General features: G+C 36.0%; 1 protein-coding gene across 1 annotated transcript in view; it reads left to right on the plus strand.

Annotated features, from left to right (window-relative positions):
- LOC124161960 (dynein axonemal heavy chain 1-like) overlaps positions 1 to 27,583 on the plus strand; it is a 347,859-nt gene that overhangs the window by 18,253 nt on the left and 302,023 nt on the right. The window contains exons 4-7 of the mRNA XM_046538240.1: positions 7,784 to 7,946; positions 8,669 to 8,787; positions 21,559 to 21,764; positions 22,457 to 22,619. Of these exons, the coding sequence (XP_046394196.1) occupies positions 7,784 to 7,946; positions 8,669 to 8,787; positions 21,559 to 21,764; positions 22,457 to 22,619 (651 nt within the window). The remainder of the gene's footprint in view (positions 1 to 7,783; positions 7,947 to 8,668; positions 8,788 to 21,558; positions 21,765 to 22,456; positions 22,620 to 27,583) is intronic.

The raw sequence follows: 27,583 nt of genomic DNA on the forward strand, positions 1-27,583 counted from the left end.
ATTCTATCTACATTTATATCCGTATAATTTGATATATTTCTGCTGGACTTCCTGCACGATATTTCTAAAAGCATCAAATGTAGCTCAGTAATTGACAAATTGCACCCTATAGACTTTTTTAATGCTAATCTTTTTATCGGACTCATTTGAAATCCGCTTTTATTTTGATGGACCCTGTTAATAAGGCATTTAGCAATCGGTCACCCGGAATGGAAATTTTCAATCCGTTCCTTTAATTGTACTTTGAGATCATATGATGCCATCATAACGGTTTTCTTCTTTATTTATATCCTGCATGTCCCCTAAGGCTGCTCAGAGATGTCAGCCACAATGTGTGGGTTTAGGCCTTTGTGTTGGCGTGCGGACCCGGGAAAGGCTTGAAAGCGGTGCAAAAGCGATATAGTCGTCGCTCGAGTGGTTATTACGTCTAGACACCTGAGGAGCCTCTGCAACTGGCTCTTCCACGAATCGGTTGAGCACCACGCGCGGAGGAAGCTTTTTAAGCTCGAGCATCGTAAATACTCATAATAAGACCCATCCACCCCATTTTAATGGAGCTATTAGGTCGAATATTGGCTGGCGGAGACTTGATCAAAGGAGCTTTGTTCGAGAGTTTTTATAGAAAATAAAAATAATTTATTCCTTTAATTGAGCAATTAATCAAAGGAGAAAATGAAAAATATATTAAGAATGAAGGATTAGCGATCTTTTGACTTTACAATTCCATGCACCATAAACCTCAAACCGGTCTCCTAATTCGATCTTATTTATTATTGGTTATATCGTTTGACAACTCAGATTAATAGTGTTAATGTGAGAAAGAAATGTTTATTTATTCAGTATCTTAAAATAGGTAAACATGTGTATGTATAAAACACTTTGGTTTTAATTCTACAGTCGATCCTGTGGTGTATGTATGGCTTTCTCGTGTACTCGGTAAAAATATTTGTAAAATGCCACTTTGGGGTGCAATGCAAAGTGCTACAGGCTTGCGGAAGCTATTCCTTCATTCAATGTGTCGCCTTTCTTGCGATTATTTGCATGCTTCACGCTCGAAATTGCCCGATCCCCTGCGGTGGATGTGCTATTTACTCGGGACGCTCTCTGATATTTATTCAACACGAAATAACCCCTCTCCACCGTGTTATTGCCCTTTTCCTCATTGGGTTTGCCGTTCTTTATTACGATCCACTGTGAATATTTTAAGGCACAACTCGTTTCCACTGTCAAGATTCAATTTCCATTATCAGTTACGATTTTAGTAATATCATTCCCGATTTTTTTTTAAAAAGGACTTTATTTAATTTAAGGTACTCCTGCTCTCAAGCTCTTAAGTCAACCTCTCATCCTTCCCTACTTTGCCGTATAAATAAATTTTCTGTCTGTAATTTCATTCTCCCTCTGACATGTCGTATTCACTACTTTTTTCAAAGGCAGTCGCAATGTGGTTACCTGTAAGCGATATTCTGACCTTCAACCAGTCTTTCATATCGAGTCGTACGAGGTTTATTTATTGTGCACGCAGATGAATCAATTTTATGCACAAAATTACCTATAATACTAAATAAATACATTTATATCTGCAAAATAAATTTATTGTATGTTGGTCAGGGCATAAAAACCATTTCCCCTCTCGTACGTCATTACTGTCGTGATTTCATTACAATGTATATGTTATAATATATCTCGTGAAAAATATATTTTTTTGCAAATACAACCACCCATTAATAGGTTAAGTTGATACATAGGCTACATAATTTTATTGGAGACTTTTTCTCTGAAATTGCGATACTTGAGTGCTTTTCGGGGAAACCGACAGCATTTTAGCTTTTCAAGCCATTGAACTGTTACTATTTTATTTTGAATCCTTGTAGAGTATAGCCATGTTTTATTGCCATGCATAGATATTGAGGCCATTGACGCACTGCCTTTAGAAATCATACATGTTCTGGGCTCTATTTAGGAAAGTGATTTATGCTAGCGGTTTCCTAAATTTTTAATGCCTTCTGAATATTTCTGAATTTTAAAGCTACACTTGGCTTAGGCGTGATTTCACTATAAACTTTATGGAAAAGTATATCTAGGCCCTACGGCATTTAAATAATTATTTTGCTTTAAATTTCTGATTACCTCTTCTAGCTGATCAGATGATTATATTGCGACTTCGTTGAGAATTACTATCCAACGATGGCATATATATCTGTATGAATTGTTATTTCCATACATGACTGTTTTCCAGATTATTATATTATTTTTATGGAATACAGGTTGTTAACGTTGCTTGAAAATGGGTGGTTATTTCATGTTCACTTGGAGTAGGCTATTCACGTTCTTTGTATTCAAAAGCAGATTAATCTTGTGTTATACGAGGGTGTGAGGTAGAGCGAAAATATATGTCGTTGTATTGTACGTTCATCAGCGCAGACAGGAATAATTTATGAATGGGAAGGGGGAGATAATGCATGAATGATAGGTGGAGAGAGAGAGAGAGAGAGAGAGAAAGAGATAGAGATAGAGAGAGAGAGAGAGAGTAGTAGCGCTATATAAGCCCAGGCAGGTTATCGTCGAAAGAAATTTCGGATAAGCGGTGGGTTGGCAAGTCGAAGGATGAGGCGTGAATGTGGGCGTTGAGAGTATTTCGTGGAATGACGACGTGGGTAATTGGAAGAGTGTTTATTGCTTGTGGGCTTGAACGTAAAAATTTTTCTTGTTTTCGAATTGGTAGAGTTTGGGATGAAATTACAGGTATATTACTGGAATTCTCAAATTCCTGTGAAAGATGAAATTACTCTTCTATCTTTCCGCAAAATGGGTGTCGATGAGGTAAAAGCGTTTTTATATATGTGAAACACTATGAAGGAATCATGGAAGAAATTCCTTATCAATTTAAGGTGTATCTAGGTCGCTGGAATCGCCTAAATTCCACAGCTTACTGAAATCTTTCCTTCAATATGCATAGTTTTGGACGTTAATCAGGATTAAAATGCGATTTCAAGTCTGTTATTTGGTATTTTAGTCAGTAATTTATTATTTTAACAGGGCTTTTAAAAAGCAATTTAGTAAATTTTATTTTTTATATTTATAGTAATTTTTGTCTCCTACAAGAACAGTAAGGATCCTAGAATGTTTCCTTTGAAAAATACCTTTGCTGAAAATTGTTTCCTCTATCAAGATGATGAGCATAATTCGAAAAAAATCGAGACTTAACTTGAATTATTTATTTGTTTGTGGAATTGAATAACTAGCTGGCGAAGTAGTACGCAAAAATTCTTTCGTAAGATTCTAGTGTTACTAAATCCAAATACGACGAATTCAAGCTCTTGTACTTAACGGAACAATAACGGAATGTATTTTATAAAAGCCAAGTTATTTTGAAGCGTATCATTGTATAAATAACCTAGTGACCTAATGATTATAATAGTGTGCGGTTTTTCCCAAAAATTTTCCCAAAAAACCATAGCCTGGTACTATAAGGAATGGTAATGGAAAAGGTAATTGCAGATTATAAAATTCTTTTGCAGTTTGATAGCTCGAGGATTTTGGCCAAGTAGGTCGAAGCCACCCTTCCATGAGAGTGTCTTCCGCCTTAATTAGGCCATTTTGTGAGTAAAGATACGTGACCCGAAGATATACGTTTCTCATCAGCTTTGCCAAAATCCTTCCCCCCGTTCCAAGCCCATCCTCCTAATCTTGGTTTCCTTGTGTCGCATCCAATTTCCTCATCCTCAGGTATCTTTGATTTATCCTTGACCTTAGGCAACTTCATTAACTCACGCGCCCAACATGATGTATCATAGTCTAGGCGCACGTGTTAGTCCAGGCGTCAAGTGCCTCCTATCGTAAAAACATTCTCGCTTAGTAAAAGACAAATGTTTTCTCTTTCGCTGTATTTAATATCATCACTATAGGCGAGAAACCCTCGCATTGAAGCCTCGAATCCTCGAATTGCTGCAGGTATCCAATGAGCAATTTTCGATTTGATTTTACTTGTATTTTTATCTATCTTTTTCCGGTAGATCTTGAATCCAGATAGCGTGAGTAATTGTAATCTTTTTACGCTATCAAAGCCGTAAGATATGCTCTTTGAAATAGTTTGTTTCATTCTATACAACTGGTTATTGAATTTGTTGTGAATTACGGAGGTAGAAAACTTTAATGATGCGGTGAACTGTTTACCGAATGAAAGTCTGTTTCATGCCTTGAGTCGTCTTTACACAAAAAATACATTTAATATCGTAAATCCGTGGCGAGCTAGTCTGGCCCCCATGAACCGTGAATGTAAATGATCAATGTCAAGCTAATAAAACATTTTCATGTTATTTATATTTGATTTCTTTTTATTTTAACGTCATGCTGTTAGTTATTTTTCGTCATGTATATAAATTCGGAGCTCCAAATACCATTCAATAGTTATTTTATTCCTTTATTACGCGTGATAAATTTTGGAAAACAGTGACTGCAAGGAACGGATAGACGTACTGTTTTTTTTCATCGGTATTAGGCGTTTAGGAATACCGGCTGTTTGAAAAATTATTTTCTATTAACTTTTTATGCATGTATTACTTGAATCTATTCTATGATAATATTAATGCGGATTTTGCTTTCAAAAATAGGTGACTTGTCTGTCTTCAATTTAAAAATGTTTCTAAATTGCACGTTTGTAAGTATTTCCAAACTATTTTTCTCACAATGAGCTTATAATTCATAATCTTAAACTCTCATTATGCTTCATGATATTGATGAACGTTCTCATAAAATAAAAAATTATAATAAAAAAATGAAAATTGATGCGTTAATTGTGAAAGATAATATTTCAATAAACTTCGTGGAAAACGAAATAATCGATAGGGAAATTGAAGAGTTCATTGAGGTGTAACATGTGATCCTTTTCTGTAGTTAATTTTGTGGAATTAACGTATGACAGCGTTGTTATGGAATAAAATGGTTTTGATAGCTCTGTGCTAGTTAGTTTTCCATCACTTAAGGATTTTTCTGAAAGTTTGATTTTTTATAGTTCGTAGTGGCTTAAGACCTCTTTCAAGTAGCCGTTAATGATGAGATTCACAGCACAGGCCCTGATTAACCTCCACTAGCACTTGAGAAAGGACTAAGGCTTGGGAATTCTTGACAAATTTTATCGGAACAATTAGCTCATGGAGAAGCTTTGTACAAAATCAAACTCGCTGTTATTATTCTAATTTTGTTGTAAAATTTTTATAAGCAAACTATTGAGGGGCGAAATGAATAAAACCTTGCTGAGTAAATGTTCCTAACTGGTAAATTTTCATGAATGAGTAACGTGTTTCTTGTGTGCATGTTTTTATTCCTTTATACTTATTGCCATCGCCAGTAGGTTTCTGCTTAACATGGCTTAATTTGCGTCACTTGACCTGCAAAAACAGAGTGCGGTTTAATTGTCAATCTTAATACGAGTGATTGTCTGCGAGTGCCGTATGTGATACTTATGTTCATCTAAGAACATTTCCTCTTGTCCTCCCTTCATATATATACATAAATATATGACATTTCCTGTTATGTGGGGTGGTTATTATTTTTGAAAATTGTAAATATCTTTGTTTTCTTCATCGCAACATAATCTTATTGGAGTGCTTATCATCGCGATATTCTTGTAACCTCTATCTGTACGACTCGTGCTCTAAATATTTTTATTCGAAATTAATTCGTCATAAAAATGCTGTGTCCTTTCAGCACTATTTTCATGTGAAATTCAAAATTAAACATGCTTTTTATCCCCTTCTTCGTTTATTTTGACGTGTGGTCTGGCATGTCGGAGAAGTTGTCTCTTTAAGTTCGGGGAGCTCACCTTTTGCCGCCGTTTTACCGAGGTTAAACCCACACTCGTCGCCCCCGCCTTCACAGCTTTCCTCTCCCGCCCAGGGTTTCGGAGACAAAAAATCTTTTTCAGCAACATGAGAATCGTGCAAATTATCACTCTCATGAAATGATTTACGTTCTTTAGTCCCGTAATTACATTCTTGCGACACGCAAATTAATGATTATTGAGTGCTGAGGTTCGAGATAATGCCAAATTTGGGTGTAAAATCTGTCTTAAAGCAAGTTTCCATTCATAAATATTATTTCCAAGTACCCGTCTATGGAAATCTACTTATGAAGTAAATATGAAATTATTTCTGTTTACAAACAGTATACTCATAATTTCAAGCGTTGAGGTGTTGTCGGATACTGTGGGTTTTACTTGTCCTCTACCCCTCTCGTAAGATTAATTTTGGCCTAATTTCAGCTTTTAATGGCAAATATAATCTTTATAAAATGCTTGTGAATAACTTAGACGAAATACTATATTTTATTCTGATATTTACCTGGTCTCACTAGATGAATGATTCTTCCATTAAATAGATTCCTCAATGAGCCCAGATAATGGATGCAACTCATTAATATCCTTCCCTTGTTCGAAATATTTAGCAGGGTTTTGGACCCCTGTTGGTACGTACAATAGCGAAAATAAAACATTATTATTTGATTAATGTGTTGTTTTTACCCTCAAGTCCATATTGAGCCCAAAAACCTCTGAATTTAATTGAATAAGTTGTGCGTCATCGTTGAAAATAGTACTTCAAATTTTTAAATATTATTTGTTAAAAGTTATGGAAGTTGAATATTGTTTCAAGTTTAGGAGTTGTTTTTGTTGTTTTGAGAGGTATATTAAAAAGCGGAAATGGCTATATTCGATATTTGAAGTCCATTTATCAGTTCCATATTAAAAAAAAGAATCCGTATATTATCTCGGTGATAATATGGTAATTTATTAGCTAGTAGATGTGACTGAAAGAGTCTGAAAAAAATTTCATGCCTTGATTTTTATATTTGTTTCTGGTCCTCACATTTTTTTTTGTTTAATCATTCTGATAAAAAATTGGAAACTTTTGAAAATCCTTTTTCTGTGCAGTTAGTGCTTATCGGGCGAGTAGGGGTCTTATAATGGCAATAATATTCTGCGGGCTTTTCTTTGCTTTCTTTCCATACATTTCGTCGAATTTCCATTTCACATATGCGCTATGGTGCAAGTGTTTACTGATCAGCAAATAGAAAGTATGCTTTAGTTGAGCTGCATTGCAATTCATTTAGAAAAACCAAAAACACAAGTTATAAATGGGGTTAACAAAAATTTCAAAAATCTCCATCCTTAGTCATGACGTTGTTGAAGTTTTCATCGGCAATAGAAAACACAAATAAAAGGTTTTTTAATCGGAAGGAGTATCAGTTCTTTTTCGGAGGTTTAGCTCTTGTTTTTCTCTGCCGTCTAGATGAATGAGCTCCTTTTTGAAGTGAAGGGGGATGCAGTGAATCACTGCAATAACCCTGCTCGATTTATAATCCCTCCCTGAAGGAATATTTATTATCTCTTAATTATAGCTGTTTAAGTGTGAAGAATCTTTTAAATAATTTCACTAGCGTTAACATGGATAAGTTTTAAAATTCGAAGGTAACTTTTTAGAAGTTTTATGTACGTTGATATCACATACAACCACATAGGAAATCCTCAATTCGCCGTGGGTTTATCAATGTAGGATATTGGAGTGATTTATTTGCATCATCTCTCTCGTGAACATAATGTGTACAGCAGATGCTCGAGATCGAAGTTAATGCGCCTGAAGATTCTCTAATACCGGTCGTATCCTTAAAATTGTCGTGTGGATGTTTCAAGGTTTTTGATTTAATATTTGTATCTACAAAAACAATTCACATTATTTATCAATTATTTTGATTAAATGGGTGTTTACTTCATATTCTATTTTGACAGCTCAACTCATCACCCCCTGGTTTATCTTCTCTCTCATTTGGAGTGTTGGCGCTACGTGTGACCGAGATGGTCGGTACATATTCTCGGATTGGGTCAGGAAAACCATGGAGGAATATGATGATGGACCACAATTTCCATTGGATGGGATGGTTTATGATTACAAGTAAGTTCCTGGATTATTATTATGTTTTTATCTTATAGATGATGTGCCATTTTGTCCTTGAGGGAAAACTACCCCTGGATGAGGTCCTCTTGAACAGCGAATCGAAGGTTAAACTTCACCTTCTCTTTGATAAGCAACTTTGCAAAATTCACAGTAAAAAAAAAAGGTTTTGGGAATACACAGTAAGAGTCATCATTCACTTTTTAATTTAATCTTTAATTTGTGATTTTAATCTGGGATACGCAAACATCCGTTTCTATAGTTAAAGAAATTAAATGACTATTTATTTTATTGTTTATTTATGTTTTACTTTTACTTTGTAAGTTTTATAATTTCTTGTAACTCTGTACTTATTGTACTTGTTTTTATTTTTATAAGATGTTTTAATTTATACAGAAGATACGGATGTTTTAAAATTTTAATTTCGCTTATTAGGTATCGCTTGTCGAGTCAATTCGCTCAGGTGGATTGTACTTTAGTGTATGAAGGTAACTGGTCAGTATAAACTCTGCTATTTTTTTTGGGCGTCTAGTTTAAATCGAGCTTGGACACATTTTAGTTGAAGTCTCCTGAATATTTAACAAAATATCATGATAAATTACTATGCACGCATTTGGCTATGTGATTTAAGTATTTCTCCTTGGTGATTTGATGAATCTTAATGATTTGATATAGATTTTTATATATCAGGAATGAGTTTTGACCGGAAATTTTCTTCACAGATTACATGACGGAGGATTCACAGATCCAACAGAGAGTGGTGATCCTTGTGACCCGAAATGGCTGTCCTGGATGGATGGAGTCCCTCCGTATCATATATCATCGGACATGAGTTATGCAGGTATTATAGTTTCTAGTAAAATTATGTTCATTTTTTTCAAGATTTTTTTATATTAGGCGAAATGTTCTTGGTGTAAGGTTTATCTCAATCCGGCTCACGTTGGTTTAAACTCTCTACTTATGAATATCCCGTCATTAACTCGCTAATTAATAGTGACTGATTTATTTGAAGGAAATTATGTGTGACTGTTTATCGTTATAGTAACTTATTAAGTTTTAAATCGGTAATACCCTAGATTTTTTGCCATTGAGAATAGCTCTAGAGTATGATTATTTTCGCTATGGATTTGTATTTCCCATTCATTAGATTACATTCCTCATGAATATCTTTTCATTTCCTTTATTATCAACCAATTCAATAAGTAGGTAGCCTTAATTATCGAAATATTTACTCTTGCATTTCTCATTAGCAGGTTTTTTATGTGAAACATGACTATAATAAATATATTTTAATAATCAATGGATAATGGGAGGTTGCGTTCCAACCTTAGCTTTTCATTCAAACAATAATGAATGGAAATAGCAAAGTTTAATATCTCCTCTGTTGCAATTGAGTTCCACACAATATCAGCCGCTACGATACTTTTATACTTCACTTGATGTAGTCTTTAAAAATCGGTTTTGTGGTTTTTATACTTTATAATTTTCTTTATCTGGTAGAAACTAAATTTAAATTAATTTTCGTTGGGTTTCAAGTACTGAGCTCTGTGAATATTGCTGGAGGCTATCCATTTTCGTATTTGGCTTCAATAACGATTTCCCGGGGCTTAAATTTCTATTTTTTAAATATTCTCTTATATTTCTTGGCAGCGGTACCGGTTGTAACTAGGAAAAACTAACGTTGCTGTATATTATTTCTACAATTGAGTAGCTGTAACAGTCGCGCGTTTAGCAGCATTTTTCTAAATGTAAAACTCGTCGCATGCGTTTCAACGGGAAATGAAGTCGTAGTATCGAATATTCATCGCTATTGAATTAACTGAGATGTTCAGCCGTTTATTATAACATTCTGCAAAATGGAATCGATGAAATTTAGTGTATGACAATTCTTCTATGACTTGATTATAACTAGATTCTAAAAATTAGGGATTACTATCTCCCAGATGTACGGAATCTGGTCCTTTTTACTTTTATTTACGATATGAAACTCCATATTCTAAATTTCATTCATTCCAGTCAGCAGAATGTTTCACATTATGGTGGTAGAAAAAATGTATATCTCACCCACCTCCCAAAAAGAGGAGGGTTTGGACAGAGATAGAGGTGAGCAGACTTGTGTTAATGTTAACCCTGATTTAATCGCTCTATACTGTTTTTAGTGTACAAAATGTTGCTCATAGGATTGGTTTAACGTATTTTCGTGAAGATGGCTTTGTTTTACGACTTTCTTATTAATTCTGGTCTATAAATATGCCCATAGCCACTTAGCATTGTGATTTTGGCACTCGTACTGCAGACGACGATAGTATTGTCAGGGTTTCAGCTCTCATTAATGGTCATTTCGACGTATAAGTATTTTATTTCTCTCTGTGAATGCATTTTTGTTGCCAAATATTTACGATAGCAGTTATTTGAATTTCCTTTTCGCTTTATTTTCTTTTCTCCACAGTAATAAGCGATAGTGATTCATTAACTGCTTGTGAATATATCGAAATCGTTTCAATATATTTTATGACGCATTTGTTTACCGGTTTGGCATCTCAAACAAATATGACCGCAAATGATAATAATTTGACTTGGAATCGAGGATGATTACAGTCTCATGATTTCAACTTTTGCTGATGATAATTTTGCAGATCATTAGGCATCCTCCCTTCTTAAAGATTTCTTGTCAAATCTTTAACATTCCACTTCGGATGATGATGACCATGATGAAAGATCATACTGAGAAGTAGACGCATTTAAAATTAAGAGAAACCTACGCAATTCCTCTGGGGCTATAATAGTTAAACGGATATCAATAAAACCATCACATGAGTTTTCTGTGTGTGTGCTTTTACAATCGTCATCATCCTTGTCACGAATCGTATCTCATGAGCCAATTTTTAGCGTTGCGAAACGTAAATGAAATGCTTTTGGGTATGCCACGCTGGTGTGAAATGTTTATTACAGTTTTTGTTTTCCTTAAGCAGCTTTCATGAAAAACATAAAATCAATATGAATTATGTTAAAGTTAGAATTATTCACTTCACCTGAGGATAAAGCTTGCGTGACTTATGCTGCGGCAAAGTAGCCTGTGTTAGGCGCCAGTTTAAATGGTGAAGTGCCAATTTTTAATGGGCTAAGCATTAAGGTACTCAAATTGTAATTCGCAATTTCGTTTTTTTTCTTTTACGGCAAAAAGCAGCTCTACTACCATTTCAAGCACCTCAGAACATTCAAGTAAGAAATTTTTTTTATGAAAATGCTTTATTTTCTAAGTTCATAAGTGCACATTTTAGAGTAGGGTGGTCCTTATTTTTAAAGTTTTCGAATTATACAGCTCTTAACTGTGTTAAATCAGATCAAAAAATGAAGTGCTCTTTACGGATTACATTTCCCATTAGATTGCTCTGATTGGTGAAAATCACGACGGTCAAACGCATCATTCTTTAAGGAACCAGTTATGTGAACGTTTAAATCTTTTCATTAACTACCAATTTTATTCACATGTATTTAAGTAGTTTCTCAGTCTGTGTCTTATTACACCAACAGTCTAATAATGTGTGGAAGTTATTTTTTTATGATGGAAATTAATATTCATTGTACGTTATAATGATATTATATAAAAAGGCATCATAATGTTTTTGGGTCATGATTACAATTTTCGTTAAAGTAATGCCTCTTCCAAGTTAAGATTTGTCTGTAATTTTTTCGTAAAAGTAGTTTTGCTTAAGTTTGCTTATCTTTAATGCGTTTTTCAGATGAATTTTTTGAATTAATTTTACTACATTCCCTTCTCTCAAAGTGGTGTTTACGTGCAGTTGATTTAGTTTCTTTAAGAAACAACGCTAGTCGACTGCTCCTCGGAAAACCAAATGTCTTTCTAGCATGAGCAGCACTTTTCCTCGGCTTCACAATTCCTAATCTGCTTAGTTGGTAAAGTCATGAAATACATTAGCATCGTTTCTTCTTGCTTAACCGGTGTTTTCTCCTCTAGGAATGCAGTACCGTGGCAATACATATAGGGAGCGAAGCTGCAACCCGGATTGCGAGGCGTGCATTCTAGCCCGGGCACAATAGGTGCATCTCGCCCTGTCATAAAGCCCCCCATCGCCATGCTGTTTCACACACGGCCTCTTTACCTTCTGCAGTCCAATGAAGGGGTTGCTCTTCCTATCTCAGCCCTGCCATTCCTCCGGGCTACCCACCCTGTCATCCTCATCTGCGCTCTACACTGGCCTTGATCCCTCCGAAACATCTCTCACGCAACTCCTCGCATTTAGCCGCTCGCAATCACACGACCACTGAGACGCCATTCCTTCTCCCGCTCCTTCGTGCCTCGCCACCATCCGGTACTTTCGGCTACGACGCGAATTCCCTCTGTCTCAAAAAACCCTCCTTTTACGCCGTTAGATTCGCACCAGTCTTCGCGGTAAAGGGATGCTTTTCGCAAGTGCACATCTGGAATTTCCTCCTCAATTTTAGGGTTCCGTGCCTCCGGAATTCTTCACAGTCGTCACGAGGGTCGTTCTCTTGGCCGGAAAACGAGGCTCGCTCTTGTCCCGCCTCCCAAAGGGTTTAGGCTCGGAGAGGGGGTGAAATTCGTCGCAAACCGGATTCAGTCCCCTTATACCGTCCCGCCTAATTGCGTCTTACAGAAGAGGCTTGAATCCGGAGTATGTGGGGGTAGAAATAGGAGTGCGGATGAAAAATCAACCGGTCTTTTCAGAGATATGAAGACGTGGCGAGGAGGGGGGGGGGGTGGATCGTCACCGCAAACTCCTCGCTCGCTGGGTGATACCCGAGGATACAAGTTTAATGAAAGCACATCCCGATCCGGCCTCGACGTATTTATTCTCCGTGTGCAGTCAAATCGAATTTTCGCCGCTCACCCCGTTCTTGTTCGCTCCCACGTGAGTGTCCCTCGGCCCAGAAATATCCCGGGTGGCACATGCGTGATGGGTGGGAGCGTCCATTTGGAAGATCCATTAGAGTGACCTTCCGGGAGTTCGTTAGTCCTGCCTTCATTTGGGGATAACATTTCAATTTTAGGAGTGATTCGTCTTTTTGAAGGTACGGTAGTGAAGGCTGTCTAGTTGCGTGAGTGGCATTCCATGCGTTGATGATAATACCGGAGACTGACATTCTGAAAATTGTAAAAAATGTGTAGCTCCCGTAAATATTCTGTTTTGCTCTTACTTATTCCTTTCATAATTTTCCTGGGTTGCGTTTTTATAATTCCACTGTAAAGTCTGAGGCCGCAGATTTTGTTGGTAATTATACCGACTATATGATATATATGCTATTTATTTTACTGGATATTTTTATGGTTAACTCTTACATTTGGTATAGTTTCGACGATAGCGTATTTACTTATTACCACGGACCCTGGAACCATGAATTAGCTAATTTTAGCCGCGATTGAATTAATCAGATTTATGCTGCAGCTCTCTATCCTCCTATCACTCTCATTCATGGATGTTGTGTGAACTCAGAAATGGCCCTAGCGGTGCCTGATACGGTCTGTGGCGTCCCCGGAAAGCCCGGAGTGTGTAACGGCCTCAAAACGCTGTAACCACCCCTAATCACTAGCAATTGAATTTTATATCAATTCACCCACATTGCGGGTAGTTCTCTCGCATCGCGAAGACGTAACAGCTCTCAGTGAATTTATTTTTCTGATACATACTAAATGAATTCATTCAACTCGCGCGTTATTGTGATAATTCTTTGCTATTTATCAATTAGAATTGACCGCAAAAGAATGTAATCTATGGAAAATTCAATAGTTTGTACTCTTTTCTTACATACACATATTTTTCTTACATGCATATTACTTAGTATGCGTTCCTACCCAACGCATACTGAGTATGTAAGTTCATACTTTCTTACCTCATTCCAATTGCTGTTTTACAATAATAATATTCGCTATTCATAAAAGTAACCTTTTGTTCTCTATTTCGGGGCTTTTAGAATATAATTTTTGGCGTTCTAGATTGCCATAAGTAGATAATTAAGATAAAGTATCCTATATTTTATGATAGTCTTTTATTTCTTCTTCCTTATCAGTAAAGTTTCTTTGTGAATCTTGGTAAAGGATTTCATTTTTCAGTATTGAAATAATGCCTTATGCATTCTAGGATGGGAATATTATTTCAGACGTGAAACGATGCATGATTAAATATGGTAACTTCCCATTTTCAGATTTATATCTTGTCTTTCAATATTATCATAAAATCGAGGTCACGTAAAGAAATTTGAAATGATGCTTAGTGTGGCGTCTTTGAAATGGAATATCGTGTTTCCTATGAGGCTAATTTCATTTGTCTTTTAGTCAGGATACCTGCTATACAAAGATTGCCGTATTATGATGACAGCGCTAAATAAGCTAGCCAAAAAATGAATATTTAATTAAATAGAAAAATTAGAACCGTGTAGTATGTTTTTCACTTAAAAAAATTGATATTAGCTTCTAAAACGTTAGTTTGGATCCGTCTTTTTCGGAATTGTTTTGTCTTCTTGATTTATTACTCTATTAGAAACATAAAACTATAAAAAGATACCCTAACGCACTTTTACCTTTTTAACGAAGAAACAAAACACCCCACGCTGAGAAAATTTCGATCGCCCTCTCAGTGCATAGCCTGACTGAATGTGATAACTATATGACGGTACGCAATGAGTTCAATATTGTCTGACTGTTAGGGTGAAGTTTTGCTATCGATTTAAAACTAACGTCCCGGAAAACTGAAGCTCTTAACTTTAAAAGAGAGATCAATTGTTATCGATTAAAATGCATGTTTTGATTAGTTTCAATTCAATACGATTAATATGGATCGAATTTTCCCCAAAATAAAATTAAATATGGACTTTAGTTCCAAATATCGCTAAAAATTAATGGTGCCAATGCAGTCGAAATTTTGGAAAACGCCATACTTGTACATCATTTAGCTGTGTGGGAACTTTATTTGGCCTGCGAATCCATTGATCCCTATATTTTACAGTTAACTCTCAGGAAAGACTCCATGCAATGAGTGAAATCGAGCGACAATATTATTATTACCGACCACCATGTGTGTATTATTATTACCGATTCACGTGTTTAAAATCTCTTCCTTTACAGTTTTTGTGCTTTTTTAATATATTTTGTCCACATCTTGGACCAAATATAATATGACGCGCGTCATGTTCAAATTATATACGTGGATAATGTTGTTTTTATTTTGTCACTAGTTCCAAATAAAGCTTCCTTCTCGTTATCTTGGACTTGTCCCATCTATGAAACGTGTCCCACTATGTCGTTAAAACGAACTTCCGCTGTCGACGTGCCCCAAAACACAAAAGAACTCCTTATATAAAAATGTTGAGTCCTTTTGAGTCAAAATGATATATTTATATTATTGCCTTTATGGTCTCTGGTTATCATTTGGCGTGGCGTCGGCGTCCTCCTTTCCCAATAAAGCTTCCTTCCCGTTATCCGGGACTCGTTCGATCCATCTCCTGCTCGATTTTTCCGGCTTCACCTTTGTCCTTCATCCCTCTTCCTTCTTTCGCCGCGACATCTCACCGCGTATGCCCAGATCCGAAAGCTCACTCGGGCTAGCCACAGGCCTCGAGGTATCTTCTCATCTTTACGCCTCGATCGATGGTTCATGACGCCTCCTTGATGAAACCCATCCTCCTCCTCCCTCGCCTCCGACCTTCCTTTTTCCCACTGTAGCACTCTTACTCCCTGACCCCTCTCACATTCCCTCCTCTTCTTAAACCTTTTCCCCCCACCCCGCCCGTATCTTCACACCTCCCCTCCTCTTTATGATTCACATAATATCCCCGACGAATCTCCCCGTTCCCAATGCCTACCCATCCACCATTACAGTGCTCTATAACGGGCACGGAGTCAGGGGGAGAGGGGTCTTTGGGGGCTTCAGCCAGGTGCGGACTGGTTAGCCAAGGTGACAACGTGGTCAAAGGGCCTCAACGGGCAAATCACCCCTTCGAAAATAAGTGAGAACTTAATAAAGTTGGCTTTCAGAAATATGCAAAGGAAATATCTAGCTAGCTTGATGATATGTATGGGTTTCCGATGCGTTCGAATTGACAATAAAACTTCCGTATAGGGAACCCGCATCCCTCCCAAGGATCCCCATAGCAAATTTTTAATTTCGTGTCTGGCGTATATAGATTCTCATTTCGGAGAGGATGGGTGCAAGGACCCCAACCAATAGCGGCCTATCTTCTAGGAAACCTAGAAATTCGGGAAAAGTCATGGAATTTGATTTTTCCATCCCCTCCTACGCATGGGTAGACTTGAACATTCTTTACCCAACATGCCATTCAATAACTGTTAAAATTCATTTCTATATTGTGAATTTGATAATAATATTAATTTGCGCTCCACCTTAACAAAATACTCGGTGCCAGGTTTTACAATTTATCAAATTTGAAAGGGGGAATACAAGATGGTAACCCCGACTCAGGATACCCCTTGGGGATTACCATCATCTAATATTAAAAGGCAGCGGCTAGTGCGAGTACGTATAATTCTTGTATTTCACGCAGTGATTAAAGATAATTTTTCAATTTCACCATAGTGTCCTCAAAAAATAAAAGTTGAGCATAACCAATTTACTTAGAGTGACTGAAAATTGAAATAAAAAATGGCCGCGCATGTTTCATTAATTTAGATAACGTTACCCGCTTGAGTTTTTCTTTATTTTACTCAGTTGGGAAGGGGGGTAGATGTTACCTTAATATTCCCAATTATACACTCCACTACCTTATAAACTTCCTACCGCTCGCTTCCGCTGAGAATTTCCCCGTCTTCGCTCCGCGTTTTCTCTGGCTGTCCAGTGGGTTTGGTTTTTGTCTAACTTTCGTAGTTTCCAGACCGCGATGTTTGTTGCCGCTACGGATTCTTGAAGTGATACTCGAGCATTCTTTCAAAATCCATCTCAAGTCCCCAAAATCCATCTAAAGTCCCGCTTAGTTCTATCCGAGGGTCTTGTTTTCCTCCCGGGGAAGCGTCAAACTCCACCTCTGCGCTGTAGTTCAAAATAAATCATTCAATTCTTTACAAGGAATTAGTTTTAGTAGCCACCATTTACTGCCAAATTGATGCCAGTGATGTTATAAAAAAAATGATACCTTGAAAGGGGCTAACCGGGTGCTATTCTACTTCATGGCGAATTTTATGATGTGAGGCCTCATATCATTTTGTCTTAGTAGGTGTATAAAGTAAATCAAAAATTTATTACTAATGCTATCGCTTTACTTTAGCTATATACGTCATTCTGTTGATAGAAGGGGATGCGATTTTGCCTACGCTAGATGTTTTCTGCTTTTTATTGGATCTAATGACAGTTCTACTTTAACTTTGACCTTAAGTTTATTACCTCTTCGCTATGTTTATATAGTGACATCGCTATGTATATATTTCAATTAAGTTTGTAGGTTTATACTGTGACTACTAAAACACTATAGTGGCTTTATAATATGCAAAGGCTTTTTAAAAGTTTTTTTTAGGTGCAAAGACTATTCAGTGTTTACTACCATGTCATGAAATTCAGCAAGGTGATTGGCGCAAAAGAGAATTTCGTCATGGTTTAAGCAACTATTGAGACATTAGATATGAGTGAATACCTTGGTGAGCTAATGGAAACAAAACACATTTACTAATATATACTACTCAAATTGCTTGCCTTATCGGTAATGATTAGTTTTCTCCCGTATTTGCTATAGCTAAAGAATTTTAGTATTTTAAAAATACTGTGATTTCTGATGATTGACCCTTACTCATTTTTATCAATGATTCTAATAATGCATTTTGAATATTTTGTCGTAATATAATCGTTATGGTATTTCTTTGTCGTTTAAATCGTGATGAATTTTACACCCATGAGCTCGGTTTCACGTCTATGTGTCTCTAGAAATGAGTAATTGTAATAAGTCGCTGATCGGGCCTGATGCCACTCCCCCCTTCATGTATTATTACGCGTCGTATGGTTATTCTTTAGATTTTTCTTATTTAAATACTATGAGTGAACTTCTGATTTCTCAAATTTTATACCATAATTTTTTTCTTGTAACAAGTATGGACCAGTAACGATCTTCGATCTTCGAATTGATTGATATTTAAGGAGTTATGAGGACGGGGTTAATACGGCTCTAACTTGAAGTTTTTGTTGGGAATGATTATCAGGTGCCTATTATTAGTACATCTCTTAAACTTTTTTTTTCTTCAAAATATTGCGTGTATTTTAATGCAATCTCAACTGATGAAAGCATTAACGCCGCTTAACAATCTTATCATGCAATTCAAAAGTTTTCGTGCAAATTCTACTTTTCAAGATATGATGAGGTTAACGTATAAATGATGATATATCTAAAGGAATCGCTAATATTTAAAGCAAGTGCGGGTTCGCAAATGTTTGTAATCATGTAGAGGGAACAGGGTAAAGTAAAGTTAACTGAATTAAGTTAGCCGGAAGTCAAAAACACGGGTTAATTCAGTTTCCAGTGGGGTGAAGAGGATTTATTTGATTTGGATTTCGGTGAATTCCATCGGTTGTTATTCCTAAAGTTTCAAGCCACAGATTTAGAAGCATTAATGTTGATTGCAAACCCAGTAGTCCATGCCTAACCACCATAATATAATTGCTCTTTGTAATCCCTTTTCCGGTGTTCAGAGTGAATTATCACCACACTGTTTCTTCTCTTGCAATTCATTTACTGATGCTGTACTTTTTATGATCTAAATCTCACCCAATAATTTAGTCCACTTCTGTTAGACTCCATTTCTAATTAATGAGTAATTTCTTCCCTTTTTTCCAAGAATTTTCTCCAGCAATGACTTTTTATAAATACTTTTCACCGAATCACATATTTTAATACTATAATGTCAATTTTAGGAAACGAAGACCAGAAATGGTTGTCCTCAAATTACCAGAAACTTTAATATCTGCCTATATTCTATTTTTTTACTTAACGTTTTAGTGAACTCCCATGTCCCATTGTATTTTCTCCCTTGTACTATCTCCATCTCACGGCCATAGCTATTTTTTAGTGTTTTTACTCAAGGCACATTAGTTTTTTATTAAAATTATATTCTGTTCATCATCAACTATTAGTTCTATTATGAATGGGTTGGACCTGAGCCCAACATTGTATCGTTATTTTTCCCAGGCGCCATCTGATCGTCAATTGTTATAGGAGTCCAAGGTTGCGTTATGAGTGGATTTCACCTACGGCTGCGTATCTTAGACCTGCCCAAGGATCCGTATTCATGTTCTCAGCTGTTCTTTTTTCCTTGCGGCTGTGTTTTTTTTTAATTCTGATTACTCTCCTTCTTTTTCGACTTTTTTCTGAGGTATGTCCTCGGACCTCACTTTACGTGATTGCGCACATTCGACGCCGGGCATTCTACGAGGCCTAAAAGCCTTTCATCCCATAGTACTTGAGACGGATTTTAGGTGCCTTCAGGATCGGAATTCACGCTGTCTTTCTACCGTGCGCCTTCAGCGGTATTTAAAACAGTATATTTTATTCTCATCGTTCTATTTATTTTCTGTGCTGACCCGTTTTCATCAACACTTAGTTCTTTAACTTCATTGATTACGCATTTGTAAGGTAGCCTTTTAGAGTGCTAACCCACAGCGCTTTGTGATGCCTCGCAACAAGAATCCATCTTAGGGCCTTTTTATTCCGTGTGTGAAAGCAGAGAAAATTGTAATTAAAATAATTGTTTTTCCACCGATGACATACCGACTCCGAGGGATAGTATCGCATTGAATTGTTATCTAAGATCGGGGATTTTATCCAATTTCCATTGGGATATTGCGTCAAGACGCCCAATGGTGGAATATTCAGTTGCTTGTTTCATAATAAATATAAGGCGCCGACATGAAATTTTCTCGGTGAAGAAGTTGACGGCGTTGTGCATATTTGATTTGGATAGCGTTCCTAACATTTCTGTGACCCCATTTTCGTTTTTTAATACCTGTTGCTATCTTTTTACCATTACAATAATGGCATGGAAACGAGAATTGGCTGTAGGTTACAAGAAATTTCACGTTCATTACATCTTCATGAAACCAAAGGTAATTGAACCAGTATACGTTTAAATTCCATTTTTGTCTAATAGAGTGCTTAAAATTTACCTTTCATACATTTTTCTCATCAATATGGCTTGAATATATCATTAAATGTGCACCGTAATCGACATAATATCATCATCTGGATGCCTTGGTTGAAATATTATTATTGTAGTAGGTATGGATCAAATATGGCTCAATTAATGCCCCTCTGACCCGCATGGTACTCATTCATTCCACCTCTGATCACAGTCTCCTCTCTTTCACCTCAAAGTTCAGCTTCTTTCACTCATGGATTTAAAAACTGACTTTTCTCTTCCGTCTCCATTGGTATGATAAGCAATGAGGTGCAGAGATATTTGTTCCTATGGAATTCATATTATCTCTCATTCGTGTATGTTGGGTAATCCTCTCTCGGCCGTGACTCTTGACCTGTTTGTATAGGACCGAATACGTAGGAGGGAGCAGATGGTGGGAGCAGCCTGCTGCATCCTTGCGTAGGAGATAAAGGACGCCCTTCATTAGGCGAAATAGTGCTTGCTGACCTGTGTGAATGAATATTCATTCCGGTTAGGAAGCCCAATTCATCTTTAACGAATCATGATTATTATGTAGTCATGGTATTAGGGTTATTTGATGCAGCAATTTTTATTATCGTGTAACGAAGTTTTTTTACTCTTAAAAAAATATGGAAGTAATATAATAATAATTCGGTATAGGGATAAAAATGGTGTCATTTGTTAGTTAGAGATGCTGTTCAAGTTATATTAGCGTACGTACCAAGAATATTACTTATTATTGGTATTGTGTTGGAATTTCCTCAAGCTGCATTTTCGAATTTCACTCTTTTTGCCATAAGATTACACAAAAGGTACATTTTTCCAGTTAATAATAGTTTAAATTCATTTTTTAATCAGCAGTCTATCAGCGAGTCAATTTAATCAGCAAGGGAATTTTAAATGATATCTAGCAATTTTATATTTGTTTGGAAAATTTCCACGATGTCCTGATAAATAATAATTATAGTTACTGATTTCGGGGAATAGGAAGTACGGGACCTTTTCGTATGATTTTATGATGATTTTATGTGCTGTGAGGAGTTTGGAAACATTTATTTACGCAAGAATGACTTTATTTTCGCTCCTTATGTAAATTGCTGCATTTTTCTTTAAATTTGGTTAATAAGTTTTCTTTAATTAAAATTTAAAACATTCCTTTTTGAGTTTCATATTTTTGTCATACTAGTAATAATCAAATTAAAATTAAAACAGTTGCATTGATGTTTGGCTTCTTATAAGCAAATAAATTTTAAAGTTTTCTTAATTTTATATTTGAAACTCTGTTGATAAATTAATTGCTAATATTAGTGAGATGGCCGAGTTTATTTTACTTTATTATGGAAAACTCTACGGAAATCATGTCAAATGTCTTCATTTCATTGCATTCGATGTCTTGGGATAGTATTGAAAAAATAGCCCTACGTATTATTGGTGTTTTGAAATTACTGTGTGTTTACTCTTTTCTTTGCTTTCCTCTAACAGATATTGAAGTTCCCACGATGGACACTGTAAGAAATGCCACCCTTATAGGAATGCTAGTTTCGGGAGAATATCCAACTCTTTGTATTGGTCCCACGGGAACAGGAAAAACCATCGTAACCAAGGCAAAAATCATGACCGGCTTGCCCAAAAATTTTCTCTCGGATATAGTAATTTTTTCCGCTCGAACATCGGCGAATCAGACTCAGGTAAGTTTTGAGGAGAGTATGGTATTTTCTTTATTCACCGCATTAAAGCATTTATTTCAAAGTTTTCTTCCTTTTTACTAGAGTTATATATTCTCCGTTTAAATACTATTTAGTTAAATTAGGGTGTAAACACTTCTACTTGATAATTTAAACATAGGAAAAAAATTTCTTATCCTCCGTCTGCAACTTCTGTGGTCGTTTTATATTTACTATGCCCTCTTTTCTGTCTGAGTAAACAGTAGTGCTACGATTTATTGGATAATTTTCGTTAGCCGCTATAGCCGAGCATGTGGGATATTGATAAATACATTACTCTTTAGTTCTAACGCTCTTGATCCTATTCATTGAAGTTGTTTTTGAAAATTTACTTTATCTCTCTCTAACGGAGATTCCATGGTCTGGCTACAGTCTGGTTGTTAGTGGAGGATTTTCATTTAGCTTTCGGCATAATTTCGATATAAGAGCCACCTGGCCAGAAGTTTTCATTGGTAACTTTTGTTTATTCTGTTACTAAGTTTGGTCAGTGAGTAAATTACATTAAAGTAAAGTACTACAATTAAACAGCAAACATTAATTGCTATAATGTAAATCACATGTATATTGTGAATTTTTTGAGTTGAAATTGCTGTAATAACGGCTTTTATGTCCAAATTCCTTTAATTCACGTCGTTTTTTCCCTGTGTTCATTCCAGGATCTTATTGACTCCAAGCTTGATAGAAGAAGAAAAGGAGTATTTGGCCCACTTATCGGGAGGAAACAAGTATTCTTCATTGACGATTTCAATATGCCTGCCCTTGAGGTCTTCGGTGCTCAACCTCCTATCGAGTTGATACGTCAATGGATGGACTTCAAAGGTGAGGAGACCTTTCCTCCTCGTCGGATGTAAAAAAGCAATTCCTAATTTTGGAGGAATTATTTTAAAATGCAATGGTCAAGCTATTTACTCCCGTACACTGACGTTTCCTGGGTGACTGGCAGGTAAATAGAGTAAGGAATAATGAATTTTTTTTAAAGCAGCCTCTCTAGTTGCTTTTCTTTCTCATTCTATGATTTATCCGGAATTACCACCATAATTTTTATTTTTTTAATCCGTGTTTTATCGCCCAATTCTTTATTAAAATCGTTACATTAATTTGTTGAAATCTATAATCGCGTTTTTATTGGTGGGGTTTATATTTTTGTTGAACCATGCCCCTTAGGTTCTAAGAACACTTAAATGCATCTCTATGATCTCCATGTTAAGAATTTAATCCCCAATTCAATTGAAAATTAATGTAAAATATTAAGAAAATGATTAATTCAATCTTGGCGCTAATTAATTCTATCATAAAATACCTTTTATTTCGTATTGGTTCATACCAGTATGATTTACTGGAACGTTTTTATTTATAGAATTTCCTCGTAAAGGTTTACATTTGTTTTACTTCTTTTACATCGAAATGCATAACTCATTACTCATTTATACCAATTTTTTTGTCCTATTTCTATTTATTGTCGCAGGAATGTAGGTTAGTATCACACCCTGTTTTAGATTTAAAATCATTTATACGCAGGTGGTTACCAGTTTATTGCAAAACCACTGTATTTTCATTCCTATAAGGTTGTAATAGATATAGTTTTTTATATGTCGCAATCGGAGAAAATTATTTCATAAAATAGCAACGGCTAATTGCATTCCTTTGTAGCTGATTAGGGTAGTCCTTGAAAAGAAATGTGTTAAGCTTCTTCATCTAGTAACTGCTGTAATGCTGCTGAGCAGTGTGTTCCAATTAATTGGCTTGTTAAGGTGTGAGATAAAAGACCGTCAAGGCTAGACTTAATTTGAGCGCCATTTGTCACTCTTCCTGCGAGCGCGTGAATGTCGCTCCTTCCTGCTAAATTAAAACGGGTACGCTTGAAATGCCAGAAAAGCCTTAAGCCGAATCTCTGGCTTAGTAATCAAGCTATATATTCCGCTGCGCGTCTCTTAGACACTCCCTCGCCTCCTCGACATCCTTTCCTCCCGCACTAAATTTGCAACCCTCTCCCAGATCCCAAAGCCTGCGAACAGTCTCTTATTCACCTGCATTTCTACGCTACAAGCTTTGGCCTTAATCGGAATCCCATTTCACGTTTTATGATCTGATCATCTTGTCATCTAACCGTGAGACATTTAGTTAAAGAATTTGACTACATTGCAGGTTTGTAATTCCCATAGCAGACTAGCAGAGCTATCGATCCGACTATTATTGAAATCGAATATCATTAATGACCATCTTGAATACGCATTATTTTACAATAAATGAATACCCTACGATAAAAAAAGGTTACAAACCTTAAGCATGTTAAATGAGATACTTTATTTATTCCACGAATTCAAATAAGCAATCCGACCGATTTCAACGACAAATTGTAATTTTCTATGGGAGAGCATATTCGCAAATGATACATTGTAGTTGAAATCAATCTTGAAAACAATCTTGTTTCGAAAATCACTTTAAAAAATGGGAGACACTAGTTAATCAAGAAAATGTTCATTATCAATACGTACTTCTGGAAATTTACAATTCTTATGCAATAGGGCTGGAAATATAGATAGAGATGTAATGAGAACTTGCGATCCAGAATAAGATTACAAAAGTATAATTGCCGTTCCGAAAAATAAGTATTGCTTTAAAGGCCTATAAATAATTCTTAATAAGGAATCTGGATAATTGCAATTATTTTTAAGTTAGGCATTTATTTATCAGGGGCTCATTTTACGTGCGACCCATGGAAATGAGTAAAAATGTAATGGCTATTTTTTATTCATAATTTATTCTGAATATTTGATATGTCATATAAAAATGCTAATGAAGCAGTAGAGAAGCAATGTAATTATGTGAAGCTTTTAGCTGAAACGTTCAGTTGGAGAGAGAATATTAAGCAAAATATGAATTCTCATGTATAAAAGATTTCACCCGATTTTGAGGTAATCGTAGGGTAGAGATATGTTTGAAATAATTTTAGTATAAGTTTTTAGACTTATCCCATGTTAAGCCGTTAGCGATTATTCAAGGTTGTTGCAGCCCATTGTTTTATGGTTTTCGGCAAAACGCATTTCAAAGTATTTATGTATTCTTACGCTGAAATCAGTTTGAAGAACCTTGAGTTTAAGCTTTGCTAAACAGAAGGCAGAGGAATTTTTGATAATCACCATCTTGTTCAGGAAAATGTCGCTAATTGTTGTTGAATTCATTCAGTAATCGATTAAAATTTAAAGAGACTAATTTACGTCAGTTTCCTGTTCGCACGTCCGCAAAATGGCGCTGGTTATTTCATTTAGGGTATTTCACCTTATTTTGCTGATGCAGCAAAGCCGATGACAAAGCAGGCTATTTTAAAACCCAGAAACCCATTTAGCTATGTTGCATCACGACCAAGGAAATGTTTTCTCTCATTGAAACGGTAACGAGTGTTGGGTGTGGGAATTGGACGCCCTTTTGTGTGAATTATATTACCGGGAGTTTATGTGTAGTTTTTGGCTGCACACAAAGGAAGGTTATGACCTTATTGATATTGTTTATGTTTTCAAATTTTTAATTATAGCTCGTATTTTTCATATTCTGAATGACTAATTATGAAGGCCACGTTCGTGTGTATGTCGAAGGGGTTTTTAATTTCAAATTCGTTCGATGCTGACTTCCGCACTCTCTTGGTGTTGATAGTTGTTTTACCAATGGAAATAATTATTTTATTGCCTTCAACTGGCATAAAATCTATAAGCATGCCCACTTATTTTGATCCTGAGAAGAAATAAATGTCGGTATTAAGTACCATTAATTAATTGATATGGTGATCTGGCAGTTGAATCAGTTAGATAATGCGTTAGTTAGTTCGTATTTTTCACTTAATATGACGAGGATCTTCATATTTTATTATAATGCTGCAATTATCTCCGTTGAAAATATTTTTAATTTTACAACACTCCTACAAGCACCATCTTGTTGGCCTTTTATATCGGAAACCATAAGCATTGAGCTAAGGATAACATTCATATTCACAATTTAATTGGAACAAAAACCATTAATGTGGAATTTGAACTCAATACTCTTGGAGTTGACTGACAGGAAAGCGACGAAAACCGTAAAATTATTATATGCTAATTTTAAAGTCTTTTCTTTACCATCATCAAATGGTAAATTGGGTCCCTTGGTAAAATTTTGTGCATATTTTTAGGCCATTCAAAAATTCTGTTTTTACCGGTTAAATTTATTTTCTTCGTAATATTTATCGATATATTTACTATGATTAAAGGTGCCTGGTCCTTTTTATGAAATCACTAGTCATATTTACGGTTTCCTTTATTTTGAATATTTCCTCGGCAAAATGCTTTGATTGAGGCAAGCGGCCCTGACTTTCCCGTACGGTGGTTCTTATTGTTTCTCTTTATGGCTTGAATTCCTGAAAATAAATCTGCCCATTCATTGGCGAATTCCAACATACATTTTTTCCGTCGTTCGCTGAAGGAATGCTGGAATCAAAATTTTGCTCTTCTGCACAACGATGGAAAGTGTCTGTTTTCCGAACCTTTGTTCAGTTTGTGTCTCTTCCTCCCGTGCTTGTTGCGAAAAACATCCCGTTTTCGGCTCTTTTGTCAGTTATTGAACCGAAGCGCATTCGCTTTCCAAAAAGTATTTTTGTTGCTGTCTTCTTTTTCGTCGAGGAAAAGAATCGTCTTCAAAATACGAAGACGATACAATGCCCTGAGTCTTGAATATTTTATTTCCCGAAAAAAATATTGCTCTTTGCATAAAAATTTTTGATCCTACATTTAATTAAGTTAATGCAATATTCGAGTATTAAACCTTTATTTCCGTTTTCTCATCAGCTATAATGAGTATTCGATTCTTGATACTTCGCTAATACGTCTTGATACGTCGCTAATACGGAGACGCAATTCGAAAAATGTAATCGCGTGAAGGAAATTTTGTGAACTTCACTCATTCCTATTGAATTTGCAGTGGGACTAAATCCCTGCGAATGCGGTGCCTTAGTAAAGTTCTCTATTCATACACACGGCCTTTTAGTATATATTTGAATGCTAATTATGTGTTTTTTTACCTAAACTTGTTTGATAGCAAGCATTCAATATTATTGCTGGGTGAAATTTGAGATTGATATACTGCCATTGTACGCTGGTGCTCATGCTTTTGGGAACAACAGTATCAGAAGGGGTCACATTGAGAATAAACCTACATTGCATCGAGAGAATCACCACAATTCCTCCTCTGCTTATGAAACAAACAACTTATGCATCACAAATGCGTTATAAACAGGTCTCATTGTATCAATAATTCAAGAAGGGCAGCAGCAAAACGTTGCATCCCTCATGAGTCAGCAACCTGAATATCGTCGAGGGGTGATCTTTAATTCCATCAATCAGACAAACGTGAATCTGGAAACAAACAGATTGATATGTTTTTCTTAATACTGCACGGATATGGTGCCTCAGTTTCCTTGAGAATGAAAATATTATCATCATAACCAGCCTAAAGATGTCTTTCCGTCGGCATTCGTGAATCCAATTCACCTGCGAACAGCTATCGGGAGGGTTTGACTTCCTTTCAACTATCTACCGCCATTAGAGCAAGAAAACCCTTCAACTTTGGGAATGTAATATCATTCAGATACTATTACTACTATGATATTCCTGAGAATCTTTCTGACCCTATGCCTACACGAATCACACCCTTTACTCCGTATGTAGGTACCTCTCACTTCACGTGATAATATCGATTGTGCTATGAAATTTCGTTCAATGCAATTAGTACGGAAAATCGGCTAGATGCGCCTCAAC

This window comes from Ischnura elegans, chromosome 7 (genome assembly GCF_921293095.1).
Source record: "Ischnura elegans chromosome 7, ioIscEleg1.1, whole genome shotgun sequence".
Classification (NCBI taxonomy): Eukaryota; Metazoa; Arthropoda; class Insecta; order Odonata; family Coenagrionidae; genus Ischnura; species Ischnura elegans.